The following is a 22,376-nucleotide window of genomic DNA, read 5'->3' on the forward strand; positions in this document are numbered from 1 at the left end:
AACATTTCTATTACATAGTTTGTTCGCCAGAGAACACCGACAAGTACAATTGTCAGCTTTAAAATGTCGTACTCTGTTTAAAGCTTTAATAATCCAAAAATGTTTGTGTTTATGGCAAAAAAAACATATCAGACGTTATGTTATCAGATCTTTTTACATTCAAATATCAATATCGGCCTCCAAAATCAGCGGGGCTTTGCTTGACACCATCAGAAACAGTTAGCCTTCTCCTCATCAAATGTCAGGGTCTCCATAAATTGCTTCACTGAGCGATCTTTAAGTCATATTTCAGGTTGATATCTATTCTGTGTCTCACTGATTGCATAGTTTCAGGAGAATGTGCATGTGTACTTTGTCAAGCACAACCTCAACCAGCAGGGATGCTAGTCATCACCTCCAGATACAATAACTGCTGTTTACTGTTGAGTTATTAACAATTAACAATCATTTTATTTCTGTCCTAACAGTTAAACCACAATGTGATTTTTTTTTATTTCAGTTCACCTTGTTGGATACATGTTGAGTGTTTCCTGCAAGAACATTTTTGTATTACTACGTAGTACAGTACACTATATGGCCAAAAATATGTGAACTCCTTGTCCACATACTGTACTTTTGTGTACTTTTGTGTACTTCTTCATGCTGTGTTCGGTTGTCCATTTATTTTTGGCCACATAGTGTAAGTGGACCTTGCTGAATATACAGTATGATGACCTTTGTGATGACATGAGTGTTGTGGCAAATTTGTATTCCCACTAAGTGACAGCAAAATCAAGTATTTCCAGTATCCAATTTAGTATTTAACAATGAAAAAAAAATACAGGAATCAAGTTGAATAATCTTCTCGCTTTATTTGAGCAATGAGCATTAATCTAATGCATATAAATGTAAAGAAAAAACACAGTGTAACACACTCTCTGTTGCTACAGTGTAGAGAGAAATGCTGACTATGACGCCACTGATATGTGTTGCTCCATGAAAACAGACCTACATGAAAAAGTTTCCTTTAACCCACATTCCTACATGTTCAGAATGTAGGAGTCAGGAGTCGGCAAAGACTTTGAGTCGTCTGAAATGTGCAAATAAACAGGTTTCATGCATCCTATACAGCTGTTTCTTCTTCTCTTCTACTCAATCTCATTGGAGGTTCCCACCGTGGCCCTGATCTCTGCTTCTGCAGCGGAAATAAAGAAATCATCCAAATTATTTCCTTTGCATTTTATTTCTTTGGAGGACATTTCATCTTTAGCAGCGTGTTCAACAAATATCTTTAACAGGTTGTTTACCTGGGCAAGGTCCACTCTCCAAAATAATGTCATCAATGGCGATGTCACTCCTTACTGATGAACCCCTGGTCGCCTCAAACACAATCTGGAACAGCAAGACAAACAATAATAATAATTTAGATCTTTTTCATTGGAGGCTGATAGAAAAGGACATTTGTGGGAACAAAATCTTACATATTTCCTCCCAACTTAATGATTAATTTCTGCACCTTATTAACCTACTTCCTCTTTATACTTGCAGTTGTGTCAACCACCAATAAATAATTTTAAGCCTCTACAACCTCCAAGTGGTGAGTGCAGGACTCCACAATGGCCTAAAAACCTCCCCAGTTAGCTCATGTGCTGTAATGAATAGATGTCAGAATAATCTGTATAAGAATGATGATAGAGAAAGGTCAAGGGTCAAGGGATATTTACCACTGTGAGGTTAGGAAACATGTTTATGAGAAGACTGAAAAGTTGACCAAATAGTGGTGGTAGAAGGGAATTCATAAGGTCCCAGAAATCACTGGGTTTCTCCTGTTGATCAGAGCTAACATTATCTTTTCAGCTGCACAGTTGTTGACTCAGCTTTGAAAATAAGTGGTCAAAAGCCAAAAAGGTTGAGAAATATTAGCACAGAAACAATTAGTTGATTATTCAATAAGTCATAAAATGATTTTACAACAGCTTTCATAATCAATTGAATGATTTATCAGGCAATAATGTTTAAAACACTCTGGTTCTAACTTTTCAAAAGAATTCACTGCTTTTCTTTGTTTTATAACATCATAAATTGAATGGTGTGTTTTGGGCAGGCAAAACAAACAATCTGAAGATGTCACCCTGGTCTCTGGAAACTTGTGGTAGATATTTTTCTTAATTTTCTGACTTAGCCCACAAATAAAGAATAAGTAGTAAATAGTAAATAAATTATCCATAAATAAATTCATAAATGTATAAAACAAAAGTTGCTATTTCCAAAAGGGCAAAAGTCCAGTCACCATCACTATCCTTCTATCAAACAGACTTAAAATAGCCTCTAATAAAAAAGCAGTTTGAACAGATTTTGCTTCTCTCTTGCCTGGTGCTGCCTGTCACTCTGGTACTCTACTGTGGCCCTCAGCCAGGCAATGCTCTGCTCGCCGCTCCGTTGCCACAGCAACACATCCTCTCCGTTGTTGTTGAGGTGAACGCTGAGCTGGCCCGTGCCCGAGCCGTACATGTGGTAGTAGAAGCGCAGACACTGAGGCCCCCTGGAGCCCCTCAGAGGGCGGGACAGCAGGCGAACGCTCTGACCGGGCAGCATGGGCGACGCCTCCATGTGCAGGTAGTATCCTGTCAATCAAAAGCCAACAGGTCTGTTTATAGCTGTGGAAATTCAACATTCAGACAGAGAGAGTGACATCCATCTTCTCAGCTAACTCTCATCAAGAAAACAAATAAGCGTATTTACCAAAATGTCAAACTTAGATTAATTAGTCTCAAGGTTTCCAAATATCTTATTACTTAATATACATTTTAAACAGGGTAGTTCTTTAACCCTAATTTCTTCTTTAAATGTTACTGTGAAGTATCTTCAAAGCTTTCCACATTGTATAAAATAAAATAATAATAAAGCTTCTATCAAGCTATTAAGCTTCTATGCCAGGATTGAATATCTGTACTGTGCTTGATTTTTATACATTTTAAATTAAAAAGAAACAACATTTGTATGATGACTTTTTGAGCATGGCTGTGTATTATTGTGAGTGTTGAGCACTATGGTTTCATGTTCTGGCAGCAGAAGGAGAGATAAAGTGGAGTGGACCCTCACCAAGTCCCGTGGTGTGGTCCCCTCTGGGCCCGGTGTACGAGGTCGGAGTGGGTCCCCTCCTCCACTCCCAGTCGGCAGCATCGTTCTGCTTGTCCTGAATGTAACCACACATGCCTCCTTCAAAGTCACAGTGTCCCGGGAGAGATGACGTCAACAGTCCTGCAACAGGAAAGTTGTTCAAAGCTGAAACATAACTATCAAAAGACAGGAAGTTGATGTGTTTTTTTAAGGACTTTTTGGCCTCGGTTAGACAGTTACTGGCAAAGAGGCCAACAGGAAACAAGGGGAGAGACAGATGGGTGTGATGTGCAACAAAAGCTGCTTGCCAGACCTGCTGATCTGTGGCATACGCAGTAAACATTGGGCTACCAGGTTGCTCTAGAAAGTTGATTTGCTTTTTGGCTGCATCTCTCTAGACTGAGTCTATATTTAACCATAACCTGACCTTTAAAGCCAAAAATTAAATGTGCATTTTCTCACTTACGGCAAGAATCACCTGAAACTCTGATGTTTTAGTCACTCTGCTTGTAGGCCGATTTTCACCTTATGATCACTGTAACATAAAAGCTGTAACCAGAACTAAAATGATAACTGATAACTGGAACATTAATTGTTTGAATCCCTGGAATGATTGGAAACATCTGACTGGGTTTATTTAAGATGAGTTCAATTCACCGACAAAAGGATTGCACTGCAGCATCCATCTATTCTGCACAACATGGCGATCAAAAAATTGCCTTTGTGTTTTTTGCCTCTCCAAATCAAATCTCCAAATTAAATCCAATCTTTAACAAATTTGTTACATGCTATATTTACAAGAGATGGTTTAGATGGAGTTTTTAAAAACAAAAATCCATACTGTTTCCGTGTTATTGATGCCAAATTCTGCCAAAAAACCAGCTTCTGCCCTGGTTCAGTACATGTACATTCTGTATGTAATTTTTGAAAATTGCAGATAATTTAGCAGTTGTTACCTGCTGCCAACTCACAGTCTCCGAGGCTCACAATGATGTCATCCAGAGCCACGGAGCCGCAGTCCCAGAAGCTCCTGCAGGTGCTGACGAAAACAACCTAAACAGCAGAGGTAAACAGTGAGCAGAAGCGTCCTCATCTGCATCACTTTCCCAGAGGAATTTGTACATTTTTACAACCATTAATCATTGACAGATGAGTCCCGAAGAGAACCAAAACCACAGACACATTGTTGTGACCGTTGTGCAGTTCACTCTGTTCTCAAATGTTTATATGAGACTCAAGTCCCAAACTTAAATCTCTCATGAGGAAGATAAGAAAAATCATCAATCAAATGCTCAGTGTTTTAAAGCATGTAAAAGTGAGGAAGAAAAGGCTATTGTGGGGAATGCCTTTGAGCATTTCCACATCTGGTTGGTTGTCAACATGCAGAACACATGATGACGAAACTGTGTCCTCTAACAGCAGCTGCTTAGTAATAAACAAAATAAATCACGGATCAGAACTGTAAAGGCTCAAACATCAAAGCAGTTGCTAGACTACAAATAATTATAATTTTCTTATTATGTCCATAATTCTTTCTGTTGTGCATTCCTTTCCTTTTTTGTTCCCGTCTTATTTTCTTCATCTATCCCTTTATTTATTTAATTTCATGATTTGCTTGTTTTCTTCCTTACATAGTTTCTCAGATATTATACGTTTCCTTTAACTTCCTTTATTAAATTTACTTCTGCCCTTTCTTCATTAGTTTTTTGTCTCCTTTTGTTTCTTCATCCAATCTTTACCATCTTTCTTCCATCTGTTCTTCCTTCATTCTTTTGTTCATTTGTCTGTTGCTAATTTGTTTGTTCCTCACTTCCTTTTTAATTAATTCCTTACTTGCTTAATGTCTTCTCTCCATCTTTGCTTCTCTAATTTTTTTGTCTGTGCTTCCCTTTGTAATTAGTTTATTTGTTCCTTGGATCCTTCCTTCCATCCTTGCTCCTTCTCCTCTTCCTTTCTTTCCTTTCCTCACTCCCTCCTTCCCTGTATTATGTGATTTGATCTCTCCTTCCTTCCTTCACTCAAGGAATGATCCTTCTTTCCTTCCTTTACTCATTTTTCCCCCATCCTTTCTTCCTTCTTTCCTCCCTTTTTATTTATCCCCTTATTATCTATTCACACATGTTGTGAGCATCCATTCTTCCTAAAGAGATATTCCCACTTCCTCTTCTCTGACCTTGGCAGGCTGTGATGTCTGGAAGGTCATGTCCGTTGCAACCCAGATTCCTCTGGACTTCTCCCCCAGAGTCCAGATCTTCTCCTGGCCGCTGCTCTGCTGCAGATAAACAGCGAGAGCCTGGTCTGTCTGGTTGAAACCTGCAGTTGCCAGAGTTATTTTGGGCGGTGAGTCAGTTAAATAAATCACAGGATTCACACATAGAGTCAATAACCAACTCATACTGTATCCATCAATCTGGAGAGTTTTTGAGTGCCACTCACCCCTCAGTGAGAAGTAAAATCTCAGGCAGAACTTCATGTTGCCAGGCAGAGTTGGACCAATCACACGGCTAACGTAGCCGGAGCTTGGGCCCAGCTGGGAGTGAGCCAACAGGAAAGATCCTGGAAGGAGAAGATAGCCTTTATTTTCTTGCAAAATACTCTCTTCCTGAGAATCTGCTGGCCATGAATGTTCCCAGCACCACTAACACCTGGTATTTATCTGGATTTCCATCGTTTCAACAGTTTTTCGGCATCCAAAAGTTACATCCTACCAACATATTTAACATCCAGGGCTACTGACTGGGGTCCCTGGGGACCCCAAGAATAAACTACTGTAAGAAACACCCATGATAGCAAAATGTTAACTTATTTCTTCTCAAAATATTATTAGTTATGTAATTAATACCATCTGAAAAAACTGATCATTAATAATTTAGGAAAGTTACAGTTAATTTGTATATTGTGTAAAACAAAAATATATTGCAGCTTTTATCCCCAGTACAATCTTTACACAAAGCCTCCAGAATGACTGACAGTGTCCTCTTTTCACATCGCAACAGTTATGAATTTGTTTTTCACTGTGTGAGAAAATGGATGAGTGGTGTGAAAGCATGTGAAAAGTGAGTCTCACAGTCAATATATATACAGTGTATATATACATGTATACAGTTGTTGTGGCTAACAGGTTAGCATAAACTGCCAATTTACACAGCATACACAGCAACATTATTATCCCATTTGAGTCATGTGTATGTCCACCTGAGGACTGTCAATCCCATATTCACTCTTCTTTTAGCTTTGTTTTGTTCTCCACCAACTCCTGAGAAAAATATCAGCCTCTTTAGCTGCTAGATGTTTCATTTTTTTCACCAGAAAATGGCTAACTTTGTCTGTCAACTGTTTGGTGCTGTGCAGGTAGTGTACAGCAGGTTTATCAGAGCTTGTTTGCTGAAAACAGCTGCTACTGAAAACCAGGTTGATGAGATCACTGAGACTGAACCAAACAGTAAATGTGCTGTAAAACCAAAACAATGAGCTAAAAGGGGCTAAAAAAAACTGTAAAGCTGCAGAATTGTGAAATAAATCTCCATGATTTTGGCAATACAAGTGCCCCCTCAGTCATTTGAGTCTATGTTTTCATCAGATATTTATATAAATGTGGGTTTAAATGTTATAAATGTTCTGAAATCTATCATCAGTTGCTTTTTCTACCTGCTCCTGTTGTGTGGTCTCCGTTCCTAAATATGTTGGGCTTTACAGACACTCTTCTCCACAACGACCCCATCACTTGGTCCTGGGTGTATTGGCAGAAACCTGACTCAAAGTCGCAGCTAGCGATGGAGGGGTCAAAGGTCGGCTCTGTGGGACACATGTATGGACAACAGGATTTGTGGCTTTTGTTAGAGTGAATTTCATATTTTAATGACATGATAATTATATTGTGGAAGGTTTATACTTTAGTCTACAGAAAGATATCTCAAATCTCCAACTATGAGCAAGAATCACATGACATTTGTTACGGATATTCATTGTCCTCAGAAGATTTATCCTGAATTTAGTGACCCCCTGACTTTTCTTCTAGTGCCACCATAAGGGCAAAAATTTCATCTCCAACTCTACAGAGGAAATATGAAAATCTAAATGCCACATTGTATGAAATTTAAGAAGCACATTCATGCATAGGGATGAAACCTTTTAGTTGACCCCATGGTCCATTCTCCAGTGCCACCCCCAGGACAAACTTGACATTTTTATCCCCACTAAATGTAAACCTCCAAGGTTTCATCTGTCCAAGGTTTCATTGTTATTGCAGCTTCTATAGACTGCTAATGGAAATTTAGGCTTATAGTACTTTTAAAATCCCAAAATGCTCATATTTTGGAGGTTTAAGATTTCCACCCACACAGTATTATATCACAAATATATCACAGTTTTAATGGTGACATTAAAACGGACCTGTGTAGAATAAATAATGAGCGACGCTGGTTGCAGCTTACCAGTATCTGTGCTGCAGAACTCTGAAGAAAAGGAAATGTCATCGACTGCAACACGTCCGCCTCTTGGGCTGTTAAAGGCCACTTCAAAAACCACCTGGAGGGGCAGACAGACACTCATAAACAAAACTGCATGCCATCATGCACACACAGACGCACACCCTCACACAAAAGTGAAATTTATGTAAAACATCTGTGCAATATTGAGGCACTTGAACTTTAAGTATTTCCACTATACTCATTTTATTCATTTGGCATTGGCATACCTAGGTAGGTTAAAGCCAAGAACAATGAACTACTTTGACATTTTTCAGACAGAATGAGGAGCACAAGAAGGGAAATGGAAGCACAAGAAGCTAAATTCTAACTCTCAATGGAAGAATACACACCTCACTTTAGAAGAGGTATTCAGAACCTCTTTCTCTATTAGCGTCGATGTTCTGTACCTATGTGATAAACTCTGAAGAAAGAACACTATAATGGTAATTCTGCTGATGCATGCAAAAAGCCATAACATGTAAAAGGCTCAAATCTGAGGCTCTCTTTTTTGATGACTACATAGATTTTCATTAATTATACTGTATATAATGGATAAACACACCTATGTAACTCATGCATATTGCGACTCCTCTCAGCTCTAAAAGTTTTTATTAACTTTTAAAAATGGAAGAAATAAGCAAAACTTAATCTAGACCACTAGAACCTTCTCATAGGCTATCTAGTAGACCTGTGATACTGCCAACAATCCTTAAAAGGAAAAAAAACAGTGATTTCCACTGCAGTATGTGCTAATATCACCTATTTGATTTTAGTGTTGATGCCATCACATACCCCTAAGCTGACATTATATTTTCATACTGACCTGTACAGAGTACGGTGCCTTCAGGTCCACCTGCACAGGTATCCACTCTCCAAGCGTCCCGCTCCAGTCGCTCTGGATCTCTGGTCCAGCCCTCCACAGCTCCTGGTACTGACCCAGTCGGTCCCGGGTGAAAACAGAGAACAGGTTGCCTCTCTCCTCGCTGCGTTGGTACTGAAAACTCAGGCAGCCGGACATCGGCACCGTCGTCAGGGGAGACACCAGTTTGGCCACTTCTTTGAAAGTCTTGGCGTAGATTGAGTCCACATACATGAAGTGACCTGAGAGGGAGTTCAAATGTATATCAGATTTTGGAATATAAATATGAAAAATTGCAAAGCATGGGAACAATTGTTAAAATGTTCGATTTCAGATGGATTTATAATTGATGAGACTTTATGTGGAAATTCATGATCCCTAAAGGATGAAGCTTGATGGTTTTGGTGATCCCCTGACTTTCTACCTGACGCTATCATCAGGTCAAAATTTGCTGCAGCAGGTGTAATGTTTACCATGTTCAAGATCTACTGCTAATTAGCACTAAACACAAAATACAGGTCGAATTGATGGGGATTAGTTTCGTATTTGGTCATTAATTACAATTCATACTGAGAGGAACATGAATATTTCACATTTCACTCAAAACCATCATCAGGGAAACAATGAACGTTTTTGCAAAACATTGTGGCAATCCATGTAGAGATGTAGAGATATTTCACTGGATAATGGAAAACTTCGGTGGCACCAGAGGAAAAGTGAGAAGATCCAGTAGGAGTCATCCTGTGGGGATCATGAATGTATGCACAAAATTTCATGGGAATCCATCTAATACTTCTTTATATATTTCAGTCTGGACCAAAGTGGTGGATTGAACGACAAGCTATCCCTAGAGCCATGCCGCCAGCATGTCTAAAACCCCGTTGTAACTAATACTTCAGGAAATCTCACTCACCCGTCCTGTTGTTGTATGTGTGGTCAATTGGCATGTTGTTGTGAAGGAGCTGGACCCCGCCTCCTCCCACATACCAGTTTACATTTGCATTCCACTGGTTACTGTATCCACACAGGTGAGACTCCTCAAAATCACACTCTAGATACAGAAAACGAGATATCAGCAACAGACTTGCCATCATGGGTTTGGGTGTACAAGGCTTTCATGCTGATGTAACTTAATAATGTGCCAAATACATGTGTGTCTGTGCGTGAGATTAACAAACAGATCCCAGCTAGTCTGCATCCAGACATGCATATGTTAATCATATTTCTCTTTTTGTTTTTAGAAAGATGTGTGAGTGATGAATGTGTGATGTCACCGACCCAGGCAGTATCCGGGGCTGATGTGGATCTCAAATATGGCCACGCTGCTCCCAGCAGTCTGTCCAGGTTTACCTTCAATGACAACCTAATCAAAAACATATGTTCAGTAATATCTTCAAAGTGATATGGAATGACACAGGAATTACATCACAGAAGGTGAAGGAACGCATGGAGGGTCAGAAAGAGTGCACGCATGAAACACACACAAATCTACTTTACTTTCAAAGCTCTGGTGAGCAGCAGGTTTGCTGTAAAGAGACACGCAGGAAGACAGAGGAGAAGAAACACACTTTTTAAAACATTAAGTCAGAGCTTTTACATATTTGTGTGTGTGTGGATATAGGTTCAAGCATGATCTCAGAAGTAATTTGTACTTATTTTGATGAATAAATGTCATGTTTTCATCATTATGTGCGTTAAAAAAATTGTGGATGAGGGCTGAACAATACTCTTATCAAATCAAACAGCTTTTCCTTTAGTGATATTTCATTGATTTTACTTTACGTTAAACATTGTCCCTTGCTGTGTTATGTCCAGCAACATGTTTAAACTAAAATTACATCATGTTAGGAAGTAAAGACGTCATTTCATCAGCTAGGTTAATTGATTTTTTTGCCTCTAGGGGGCTGAAAAACTGAAACCATACAGTAAATGTATGGTGAAACCAATACTATGATGTAAGAGTACAAAAAAAATCACCACAGAGTTGTGGGTTTATCACTAAAAATGCCATCATTCACATTTAATTTTTTTGTTTAATTAATCAGGATTCCATGTATAAAAAACAGATACTTTGATGCTTTCTGTAGTAGCAGATTTAGCTTAGATCACCTTAAAGGTTGGAAACAGAAACAGCTAGCCCGGCTGTCTTTAAAGGGAAAATCTACCAACATCTTTAAAGCTCACCGATTAACAAATTGAATCTGGTTTGTTTAATCCATACACCAACAGAAATGTAAAAATGTTTTAGAGGGAGTTAAATGGTGTAACTATTTTTTGTTAGCTATAGCCCTTTAGAGAGAACTATGCTAGCTGTTTCCCTCTGTCGCCAGTCTCTATGCTAAGCTAAGCTAACTACCTCCACACTTAAGAGGTGAGATTGGTAGTGTTATCTTCTCATAAACTCTTAGAAAGAAAGCAAATAAACATATTTCTCAAAATGTTGTACTACTCCTTAAAAAAATAACCAAAACAAGAGCATAACCATGTTCATTTTAGTGATGGTGGCTTTGAGAGTAAATAGCAGGACATTTTAGAAGTCAATGTGAAGTTTAAACCTCTGACACATTCATTTTTTTTCCATTCAAGTCTGGAGTGAAAGCTGTTTATGCACTGGGAGGCCCACACATACAGAGCAGGCCTGGCTAACCATCATGTAGGTCACAACCTTGTCAGAGTCAGCTCTACCTCTGCATATAATGTAAACATGTGCTGTAATATTTCCACACAATGTTTAGATAATGTGCTTGGGTGTATATGTTTCTCCGCACACTTCGTATTAGCCTCAATATGGGCCTGCATGTGTAATGTTGACCTACTTCTGTCCTGTCAACAAAAGCATGAAACGTTTTCTGTACAATCTCCAGGGACCACTTGTGGAGGTTTAGACTTTGGCCTTGTTTTTTTAATTTCAAGCTGGTCTCCTTGGTAAATAAATATAGGACACTATTACTTTGTTTTACCCTGTAAGGCTCAGTATTGTTCTGCAGGTCCATGCTTGAGATGACCCAGCTGTCGGAGGGCTCTTGGCTGCTCCACAGTGGCCTATCAAAGCTCTTTCCCTCTGTACGCTGCAAAACCTCCAGGCTGCCTGACCCGGTGATCTGGTAGACGAGCCTCAGGCAGCTCCACTCGCCCTGCTCCAGAGCTGGACTCAGTAGGACTCCAGTGGTTTCTCTCTGCATTTCGGTGTCTGCACCTATCTCATCATCCTGATCATTGCTCATGACTGCATCCACTGCAACATAACGGCCTGAAACAGAGAGGTGTGTGGGATTTAGAAAAATGTAAAACTGTAATTTTAGGGATGACATTTTGTTCTACAGGGGAGAAGATATTGTGAATACCACATGGACAAGGACTTAAAGGAATTTATGCATGTTTTAGCTCACTTCCTAACAAATACTTTGTATTATTGCCAACTATTTTGCATTTTGCACATACCATTTTGGATGTTGAATACTTTTATCTAGCTTTCAGGCTGCCACTGATTAATTTGCGATGGAATGAAAGTGTACTTGCAGAAACTTGAAACTTGCCTTATACAGCTTTTACCTCCCACTGCCAATGAGCAGCATTTGTAAACTTTAAGAGATCAAGTGGTCAGCAACTTATTTATGAGCTTTAAAAGAAGGCACTGGCTACGGAACCGGTGCAATAATTTACCAACTATTGACACAGAACAGGATTCTGTGCCAGTAGTCCACAGGTTGTTGGTCCAGACTGGTTTTCCATGCAAGTAGTTTGTTCTATTGGTATTGAATGGGTTTCCATAATTTATTGCTGGATCGCTTGTAGACCACTAACTGGACATTTTTTACCATCACGTCAGGCATTTTAGTGCTGTTAAATGGAACATTTTTACTGCATTTTACTGTTTTACCCCAAACCATGTTTTTCCCTAGCCCTAGCCAAGTGGATTTTGTGCCTAAACCTAACCGTTTTAACCCAAACCATGGGAAGGATTATCATATCACCTGCAAGCAAAAACATTCCTCCATTTTGAAACAATTTGAATTTGATCACATTATCTTGAGTTATAAATACCAATGCCCATGCGTAAAAATTCCAAACCAACAATAAACAGACTATTGACACAGAGGAACCCATACCAACCAATAGCTACTTCCTTAAAAGAAAAGTGAAGTACCTAGCTGTGGGTGCAAAAAAAAAACAAAAACCAATTGCAAAACCATTGCATCAACATAACAGAAGCCACAAGTTAAGACTGATCAGCACCTGAATATATATACAGCTAACTGGAATGCAGGCCTAATATGATCCCCCTTTGTAGCAGTGATTGCAATGGTAATGTTCACTTTCCTGAAGTAATTATAGTATTTACATTATCTTGTTTATCAAGACTATGGTGAAGACCCACTGAATGCAAAGCAATACACATATGAAGTGAAGCAAAGTTTGCCCTTATTACTTTTCTATGGTATGCAAGTGAATCGCCCCACAAAGCCATATCACAAAGCTTTGTATGGTAAATGTCTGTGGATTATTATTGTAGTTTCTGGGAGGTCTCTTTTGTACTGTATGTCCCCTGCCCCCAATGGTACAGATACAAATAAAAACACAGTGCAGCTTGGCACAAATAAGTCAAGTGAATTCCCGGAGAAAGAAAGAAATTAGCTAAATCAGGGGATCTGACATTTTACATCAGGATTCATATCTAAAGTCAAGATTCTGACTTGGAGCAACATAAAATCCACCTCAGCTCCCACCATAACAGCAACTCTAAGCTTCTTTTCTGCTTCGGGGCCTTTGAGCTCTCCTTACTGGTCTGTCATTTATTATTTGTCCCAGTGGAATGCCCTGCTGCCCCAGGGCTCCTATATCCTGACAGACACACATATATTCACTCACACACACACACACACACACACACACACACACAAACACACACACGCACACACATGCACTAGGGCTGAGCTCGTTTCACCTTCAATTCAGTAAGTTCAAGATGTTTTTCTTCCTGTGTTGCCAGTAAATTGCAATTGTTTGCCATGACACACTCAAACTGACCTTTTTTCTTGGTTTAATCAGTGCCAGCGGTGTTTTTAAATCCAGAACACATTAAAAAAAATCCTTTACAAATATACAGTACCAGTCAAAGGTTTGTGCACACAGTTTCTCATTCAAGTGAATGGGAAGGAGTGTCCAAACTTTTGACTGGTACTGTATTTGACATGATTTAATTTCTGTTCGAGCTTCAATGCTGCATAGAGCACAGCGAGGGAGAGGAGGACTGAGAGAGGAGAATAAATGAGTAAGCACTGAACACATCATTAACGCACCAACTACATCCTACCCTAACAAGCCAGCGGCAATAGTTACAAGGATGGAAACAGGAAAAAGAAAAAGCAGTTGACGTATTCTAAAGGAGAGACCGACAGCGAGACAGGCTGCAACAACAGAGCAATTTCAGACAAGTACAACCAAGGATCCTGGTGGAAAAATAAGAAGTTTCCAGTGCCTGTTGGACCCCGTTGGCTGCAGATACAGTGGCTTTGTGGTTACTGGAGCAACAGGACACACTCCTCCAATCAAATTGGTATAAATTAGTGATGCTTATAATTAGGTTTAATGTTGAGAACGGCTGTGTTGTTAGTTCTTGAAGGAAAACTGTGATGTTAATGGTTTAGAAGTGTAGTGGTCCTCCTGTGTTTAAATGTCGGGGGGGGGGGGGGGGGGGGGGGGGGGATGTGTTTTTATACAGAAATGTGGTGTATGTAGTACCTCCAAGGGAGCTCTGGTTACTGTTCATGTCTTAATAATGCTGACACCATCAGCGCTATAATAGTAATTTAGTTATTCCCAACTTGAAGGTTGGGACTCCTCCAATGACTAAATATGAGAGGTTTGTGGGATAATTAATAGGACAGGAAAGTATGAAAAATTAAATTTCTGCTACACAAATTTGAATTTTTCTTTGTTTCCCTTTTCTTGAAATACTGAATTGTTTCATTTCATTGGACCTGACAAATTTAAGTCAGTTAAGGGGTCAAAACACTCATGACTGAGGTGCTGCAGGTGGACAAGATTGGAAACCACTGAGGTGATCCATTAGTTCATACAATCAAATTTACTTGATACTCAATTGAGTGATTTTCTGTTTGCATGAGCATTTACAACATTATCTCTTTTAAATACTATTGCTAATTGAATACTGCTGATGCGTTAATTGCTATTGTTCAGACAAAATAATGAATTTGAGACATCACTGTTGGCTCTGGTAACTTGTGATTGATGTTTGACATTTTATTAACCTATAGATTGATTGATTTGGAAAACAATTAATAAATTAATTTATTATGAAAATTATTGTTGCAGTTACACCTGAAGTACCAATCATGTGACATTAGATCATTAAAGAAGAAGACAGGGAATGTGTATTCATAGTAGGCTATATCCACTCCTTTATCCTCCTCCTTCCTTTAGTTAACACTATGCCAATGAGTTTCAGTGCTTTCAAAACTTTCCATTCACTGCTGGAGATCCTGAAATGCATTTGAAAGCTCAGAAAAACCTTGACTTGATTATTACGTCTAATAAACTGGTCCTCGGTATAATGAAATTCAATGTATAACATCAGGTATAAGGTTAAAGATAATAGTAGTCCTCTAGTATTACATTAGAGATGTTTAAATTTATCTAGTGACGAATGAAGTTGGACTGATTGTGGCTCGGTGTTGGTGTGCTCTGGTATGTTCTAGTATTTAGAGGACCAAATGTACTCTGGCTCTGGTCCATATATGGCTGGCTAGGATTTAAGAGTGTGGATGTGGGCCATTTATGCCGAAAACCAAGTCTAGTTAGCAGAACTTGGGTCAGTTATGGACCAGTGTTTGCACCTTTGATTGTATGAGTACTTGAACTGATTCTGGTATATAATTCATCATGAATCTGGTCTCCTAGATAGTGGTCTATCTTTTTGGAGAAAGACAGTTAAATTTGGTTTTGTGTGACTGAGATCTAGTTAAAGATCTGGGCCTCACGGCCCCAGTTGATGTCACAGTTTACGTGACAGGATCCTATAGTGCAACAAGAGACATCTGTCTTGAGTGGTATCTGCAGCCAGACACTTTTCAATATATTGTGCAACTTTGATCTCCACAAAAGATTCTACATATGTATTAAATCTGAGCACAGATACAGCAGATGAGAGAAGTTAGTAATGTTAAGTCATTTCTACAACAGGGTAATCACGGTATTACATCATGTACAAGTGATTTAATCTCCATACATCTGTTGACTTTGATCACTTTAAGTAAATAGAGAGTGATATTACTTTGATATGGGTGTGTTTAGTACTCATTTGCATTAGCTACAGTACCAACCCAGCGAGAATACCTAAATGTGTTATTTCACTGACTCCAGATGTTCTGAGATGCTGGAATCAATGCAGACCAGATGGGCTTCTTCTCACCAGTGTGCCTCAGTGTTATGGACTAAACCAGCACCAAAACAATTGCAAGATCCCAGCTGAAATCTGGCACTGCTAAGAAAAGTCTATACTTAGTAAACGCCTTTGAACAAAAAATATTTTAAAAATCAGAAGATGCAGTGTGGCATCTATTAAAGTCTCCCAGTACCATCTCTGTGCAGGGTCCAGCTTGTAAAGTCTGCATCTGACGTGTATCCGCAGGTGTTGGACTCAAAGTTGCAAGAGCCTGGCAACAGCTGGCTGTGGGCTTGGATGATGGCTTTGAGCAAAGAAAGAGAAAAACAGAGAAGAGAAAAAGTAGAGCAAGGGAATGGTAACTATGAATCATAGGAACTAGCATTAACAGAAACATGTCCCCATGCTCCAGAACTGGCACAGTCATTAAAACGTACTCACCAGCAAAAGTCAAGAGGTAGAATGGAAGCATTGCCGCTTTCTGTGGAAATAGGTTGACCCTCAGAGGAAATAAGAAATGCAAAAGTAGGCTTGCATCCACTGTCGTAAAAAAAATACAAGAAGTTGCAACCAAAGTCAGTTTTGAAGACTTCTCTTGTGTGTGTCGTCTGAGTGTCTCTCCAGCTCACAGACTGGCAGCACACTGCAGACTCGCCGATGGGGAAAGTCTGTGTCTGGATAACAGAGCAGGGGTGAGGGGGTGGGTGGGGGCATGGGGGGAGGAGGAGAAAGAGAGAGGGAGAGGTTGGAGAGAAGGGAGGAGGAGAAAGAAGGTGAGCAATGAGCTTGTGGGAGGACAGTAAGGGATCAGAGGAAAGAGGGAATGGTAGGGTGAGAGAATGAAGAAGAGGAGGGATGGATGGTGTTGAGAAAGAAGAAAGGAGGTGTGGGAGAGGAAGGACACAGAGATAAGAGAGAGTTGGTGAGGAAGGGAGGGAAGAAAGGAGATGTGGCAGGAGTGGGGACATTTGTAGTAGTGTCGACAATGCCACCTAGGGGAATTTCACCCCAAGGAAATTCTTGGGAAGTTTAACCACTTTGGGACGAAAGAAAAAATATCAAACAGGCAAAACAATTGACTGGAGACATGATTCCAAAAAAACTATTTTATTAACAATATTCCCCCCTGCCCTTTTTTTTTTTTTACAATGACAAACTTTAAAATACAAATTAGCACTGCAAAAAGTTAGCTGCATGTCAGATATTGCACAATATCCTATAGGCCCATTAGCTCACTACTGAAAGCAGCAGAAAAAGACTAGCTGAAGGGGAAGGGTCCTGATGCTCACCACATGTGAACACCGCACACCATCCAAATGACACCCCGAGTGCTGTACAGTAAGGGATCAGTGAAGGGACCATTATTTATGTTTACAGTTTCTTGACAAGGAATAACATAAACTTCTTTTCAACAGCAAACTTAACTTAGCCACAAGCACAAGACTGGCCTCATTAGTGGTTTGTTCAAACACTCACAATGACCTACAATACATGGTGTGACCTCTTGTGGACGGGTAACTGCCTTCTCACAAAGACAAAAGTATGATGTTATATGGTCCCACAGCCTCTTAGGGAAGAGGTCGGGGTTGATGGAGGGGTCTGACTTTAACACTGTTTGTGTCCTGTCTCCTGCCAATAGTAAACGTTGGTTTCTTTTAGCCATCATCACAGTCTTTTCCATACTGGCTATTTGAAGATCCCTTCATAATGCACATTAAATGTAAGTGATGGGGGGCAAAATCCACATCCCTTGTTCTGTGCAAAAAAGTATTTAAAAGTTTATTTGAAGCTAATATGAAGCTTCAGCCATCCATATTATTCAGATCAAGCAGATATATTTCAAGGTTAGTCTTTTAAATGCCAAATTGCCTCTTTTTGTTTCAATCTTTCCACTGCAGCTGAACAGGAAAACGCTGTCTGTTGAGACACAAAGATGGAATTTTTTTACTAAAAAGACTAACTGTGGAAGATATCCACTTGATATGAATAACTCAGATGGCTGAAGCCTCGTTTTATTTCCAGATAAATGTTTAAATAAATTTTTGCTCAGCAAACTTGAAGAACCTTGCAGAGGACTTAAAAATTGTGAACCTATCCTTTAAAGGCCTTGCACACCTACACAGGTGTTTTGAGTTATCTCAAATGTGTTATCTTAAATGTTATTATCTTCGCCAGGCATAACCCTGGAGGGGATCATGCGTTTGGTCGTGTGTGTGCGTGTCTGTGTGTATATCTGTCTGCAGCTAAACTGGACCCAATCGTTTATCTGATTTGACCTCTGTCCAGGTTAAAGGTGGGTGGAGACATACTGGAAATTACATGATATTGCCTAACTCAACGTACCAATACATTGCTAAGGGTGTAAAGCTGTAGTCAGACCAAAATCTGCCTGATGAAATGTACTTGTGTGGTGTGGCCAAGAGGAGGGAGGTCAGAATATAGTGTGGGTGGAGTTGTAAAAATAAACTGCAGGAGCTAGCATGGCTAGCGTGCTAACAGCAGTGCATAAAGTTAAATTAGTGGATTTTACAGCATTTAATCAAACACACCCAATCCTCTGGAACTGTCCTTACACTCACTACAGTCAACCAGCATCTCTCCTTCTCTTCTTCTGGTCTTACTTCACCTGCAGTTACAAAACAAATAAACAATATTTCCTGAACGAGAGGTCAATCCCTCTCTCAAACTGGCTGGAGACACTGGAGAGCCCAGCGATTTTGTGAGTCAAAAGTTCAACCAGATTGAACTCTGCGCAAAGCGAATGTGTCTGGCCCCGTTCCACGTAGACATGAATGTGAAGCGAATTTCGGTCTAACTGCACCATAAATTGTCCCACCTTAACAGCTGCAGTGCTGGAGCTGTCAATCAAACACAGACTATACACACTCACACAGTCCAGAGAAGAGGTCTAATCAGCCAACATAAGTGGAAACACCTGTGTAGGTGTACAAAGGGAACCTCTTCCCAGAAGAGTGGAGGATAGCAGGAGATTAATGCACATGGGTTTTGGAATGACATGTTTAACAATCACATTTAATGTTTGGGTGCACACATACATTTGGCCATATGGTGTAAATCATCAACATATTTTGTGTTAGGTAAACCTTTCATGAAAATGGACCTTTAAGATCTAGTCTGGAGGTGGTATGATGGTGCTTTGTTTAAGGAGAGGCCTGAAAAAACAAATGATTTAAACTGTGCTCAAACCTGCAGAGAGTAAAAACATTTTGAAACCGTGTAAAATATTGGTCCTGGCTTCAGCCTTGAGCAGCATGCAGGTATTGTGTATTTGTTAATATGAACATTAAAGTCCCCCTCACAGAAATGTGTTTTTCTTCTTGTTCCCTCAGTTAGATGTTTGAGCTTCACTGTGCAGAATGATGTATGTTCAGTGTTTGTTTTCACATTTATCTGCTGAATAAGGGAAGTTTCTCAGTGCTCACCTTAAATCTGAGTTTAAGGGGCGTACCTACAAGAATTTGTGACATCACAACTACTTTGGATCCGATTGAGTCAGTAAAAACTTATACGTGTGATGTGGAATCTTAAAGCCTCTTCTTTATGTCTGCAGGAGTTCAACTTTTGAAATGAAACATATTGCATATTCATAGATTCTGTATTTTTCAGTGGGGATTTCGGGGGGGGGGGGGCAGAGGATGTTTGCATGTCCTCAAGTCTGGAGGGGATCTTTCAGCAATTCTGCCTTAATCCTACATGTGCACATAGCAAAAGATAGATATTCTCATGCAGTTTCCACCAGTTTTTTTTTTTAATTTAAATGCAAATAAACCATGTGAGAATTTGAATGTTATCACGACAGAGACAAGATCCTTAAATAACACATATTTCCAAAAATGTGACTCCATATTCGGAATAAACTATTACATGTGTGGTATAAGAGGACTGTTTCACTCACTGTCTCCATCCTGAGTGAAAAACATTCTGATGAGCCATTGAGAAAACAAAAATGGACTTCTAGACACCTTCACTTCAGTGTCACTTCAGGAGAAAAGAATGTAGCATGCTGGATATGGGACAATAGACTTTGCTGTAATTTCTTTTTGAAAGAGCACTCTCATCCACATTTGTGATCCATCTGTCAGACCTGCTCTCTCTGTCTCTTTCTCTCTCTCTGTCTCTCTCTGCAGTTGTTTTGTACACAGTCTCTATCGCCTCTCCTTTGGTTATCATCATTTTAAGGAGGTGCTATGAGCACCCTCAGACCAGATGAGGAGATGAGTTCTCCCCTGATTATGTCCAGAAGGCCTGATGGCAGCCATCAGTGTTCTTTCTCTACTAAACACTAGAGATCTGAGTCATCTTCAGCTAAATATAGAGAGAAAATTCATTAAATCATTAAATAATCATTTCAAGTGTAAATGCCAGCAATACACATTGTTGGGTCAAGTACAGTGAAGAGATAAAAGACTGGAACTTGGCTTCTTGCCTGTAAGGGATTGCATTCGCAAACCATCACTCATCTGCTTGATTTCCTGGTTGTCTGTGTCTATGTTAGCAACAAGACAGAACTTCAATAAATAACTGAAGGCTGCCAGAACGTATCATTGAGTTGCTATTTGCATGATGATACAGTAATGGCATGTTCTCATTAGTATGTGACTCATTGCCAGAGGGCTCAATAGGTTATATCCCCTCAGGCTCTCCACCCTTCCTTATGGGAACATCCCAGACCACCACTTAAGCCCAAAATCTCAAAACAAGCAACACAGAATAACTATTATTATAGGATTTTTCTATATTAAAAACATCTGATCTTTACATAAATCCTGATTTTAATTGTTAAATACTGGATCTGCTCTGCTCTCAGGGGTCAGAGTGGCCTTTAAGTGGTTTAATTCATCATCATATTTTCAACAGAGATTTCTATGTGAAGGGAAAAATGGACAGAAATCTTTTTTTGCAGAGCAAACTTGTCTCAGATATTGTGGTTTTACTCCATCTGCTGGGAGTATTAGTTGCAATTTATAACAATGATCACTTACAAGTCATGTGGACTCAAGTATTCAATAAATAAATAAGAGTCTATATAATAAATCATATGAAAATCCAATACAAATGTAATATAACTATGAAATTGTGGAATAATATAATAAGATTTAAAAACTCAGCTCAATAATTCATCCTGCTTCTTTTCATTATAATAAAGTTGATTGCAGATCATTTTTTATTGAATTACAGGAGTTTTTATTTCACAATGCTTTATATAATACTTTTATTTAATAATGCCTCTTTCTAAGTCTTTGTATATCAATCAAGATAAACATGGCAGACTTATGTGATTGGCTGTTCTCTCATTCAGACAAAAGCCACAGCCAATCACATAACAGGCTCTGCCTAGTAATACTATTTTGTTCAATCAAGTTAGTATTATCAAGTTAATACACAGAAAAACATTTTGTAAATGACTAAATCTGTACATTTTTGGATCACATGAAAGGTTTTAGAAACACTTTGATCCTTTCCCATTTATTATTTATTATGTTCATGTGTACTGTATATATATTATATTTGGATGAGGAAAAAAGGCCGACGAAAGACAAATCATACACTTACACAAGACATTTGTACAAGAGGCTTATACAGTCATCAATTGTCTAGGCCATTTGTGAATTTTTAACTAGTGCAGTAATCAATATATCGATAATTTATCAATTATTTTAGATATTATATTTGCTTTATCAAGCATCACAATATAATTACAACCTTTCATGTATTTTTAAACAAGACTAAGAGTCTACAACCATACTCATTACACGGAGTAATGGTATAATGTTCACCATGTTTCCATCTTAAATTAGCGTGCTTGCATGCTAGCATTTGCTAATTGGCACTAAACACAAAGTACAGCTGAGGCTGATGGGAATATCATTAATTTTGTATTATTTTATCTATGTATTAAGTCATAAATCAAAATTGACAAATTGAAATTTTGACCTGCTGGTGGCACTAGATGAAAGTAGTCAGTAGGCTTTATCCTCTGGGGATCATGAATGTACAAAATTTAATGGAAATCTTTCTGATAGTTGTTGAGATATTGCAGTCTGGAATATTGGATCAATTAAAATAGACAAATAGACTGTCATTGATATCCATAGAACCATGCTGCTAACACAGCCAAAAAATTACAGATATTTTACCATACATTAATGTCTGTTAGGTAATTATTTACAAACACTAGAATTTGGTTATTTGTTTTCAAAGGTTAAATGTCGCTACTGTAATTATTTATTTGTCATTTACAAATGATTTTTTAATGATTAGCCCTATTATTACAAGAGTTATCTAAAATTATACTTATTAACCTTTAATCAATATACATGGATGATTTGTGAATGATAGCCTATAATTAATTGATGATTATGAAAGTTAATTAATTGATAAATTGTAAAAATCTGTGGTGGCCTAAAGGTTATATATAATGCCCCTCTCTCATTACTTCCACAGAGGTGCCCTTGGGCAAGGCCCTTAACCCCCAAACTGCTTCAGTGGAGCCTCTCAGTGGTCAAACCATAATATGGTTGTA

The 22,376-nt window shown here is 38.9% G+C and overlaps 1 protein-coding gene across 1 annotated transcript; it reads right to left on the reverse strand.

The window, feature by feature from the left end:
* Positions 1 to 831: 831 nt before the first annotated feature.
* On the reverse strand, positions 832 to 16,500 carry LOC122968996 (MAM domain-containing protein 2-like). Its single transcript, XM_044334559.1, has 15 exons — positions 16,274 to 16,500; positions 16,026 to 16,136; positions 11,388 to 11,677; positions 9,706 to 9,790; positions 9,341 to 9,478; positions 8,392 to 8,669; positions 7,533 to 7,626; positions 6,748 to 6,894; positions 5,536 to 5,655; positions 5,273 to 5,412; positions 4,056 to 4,152; positions 3,082 to 3,240; positions 2,350 to 2,603; positions 1,287 to 1,371; positions 832 to 1,174 (listed from the first exon to the last, which is right to left on the reverse strand). Exons 1-15 carry the CDS (start codon positions 16,302 to 16,304, stop codon positions 1,128 to 1,130), a joined length of 2,076 nt encoding a protein of 691 aa, XP_044190494.1. The 5' UTR covers positions 16,305 to 16,500; the 3' UTR covers positions 832 to 1,127.
* Between the last annotated feature and the right edge of the window lie 5,876 nt (positions 16,501 to 22,376).

This window comes from Thunnus albacares, chromosome 18 (genome assembly GCF_914725855.1).
Source record: "Thunnus albacares chromosome 18, fThuAlb1.1, whole genome shotgun sequence".
Taxonomy (NCBI): Eukaryota; Metazoa; Chordata; class Actinopteri; order Scombriformes; family Scombridae; genus Thunnus; species Thunnus albacares.

Excerpts from the sequence above, each read along its gene's own strand:
- LOC122968996 (XM_044334559.1), bottom strand. The coding sequence starts at position 16,304 with ATGCTTCCATTCTACCTCTTGACTTTTGCTG. Across the intron at positions 16,137-16,273 it reads CTACCTCTTGACTTTTGCTG|CCATCATCCAAGCCCACAGC; the intron begins GTGAGTACGTTT and ends CTTTGCTCAAAG. Across the intron at positions 2,604-3,081 it reads GGACCACACCACGGGACTTG|GATACTACCTGCACATGGAG; the intron begins GTGAGGGTCCAC and ends TTTGATTGACAG.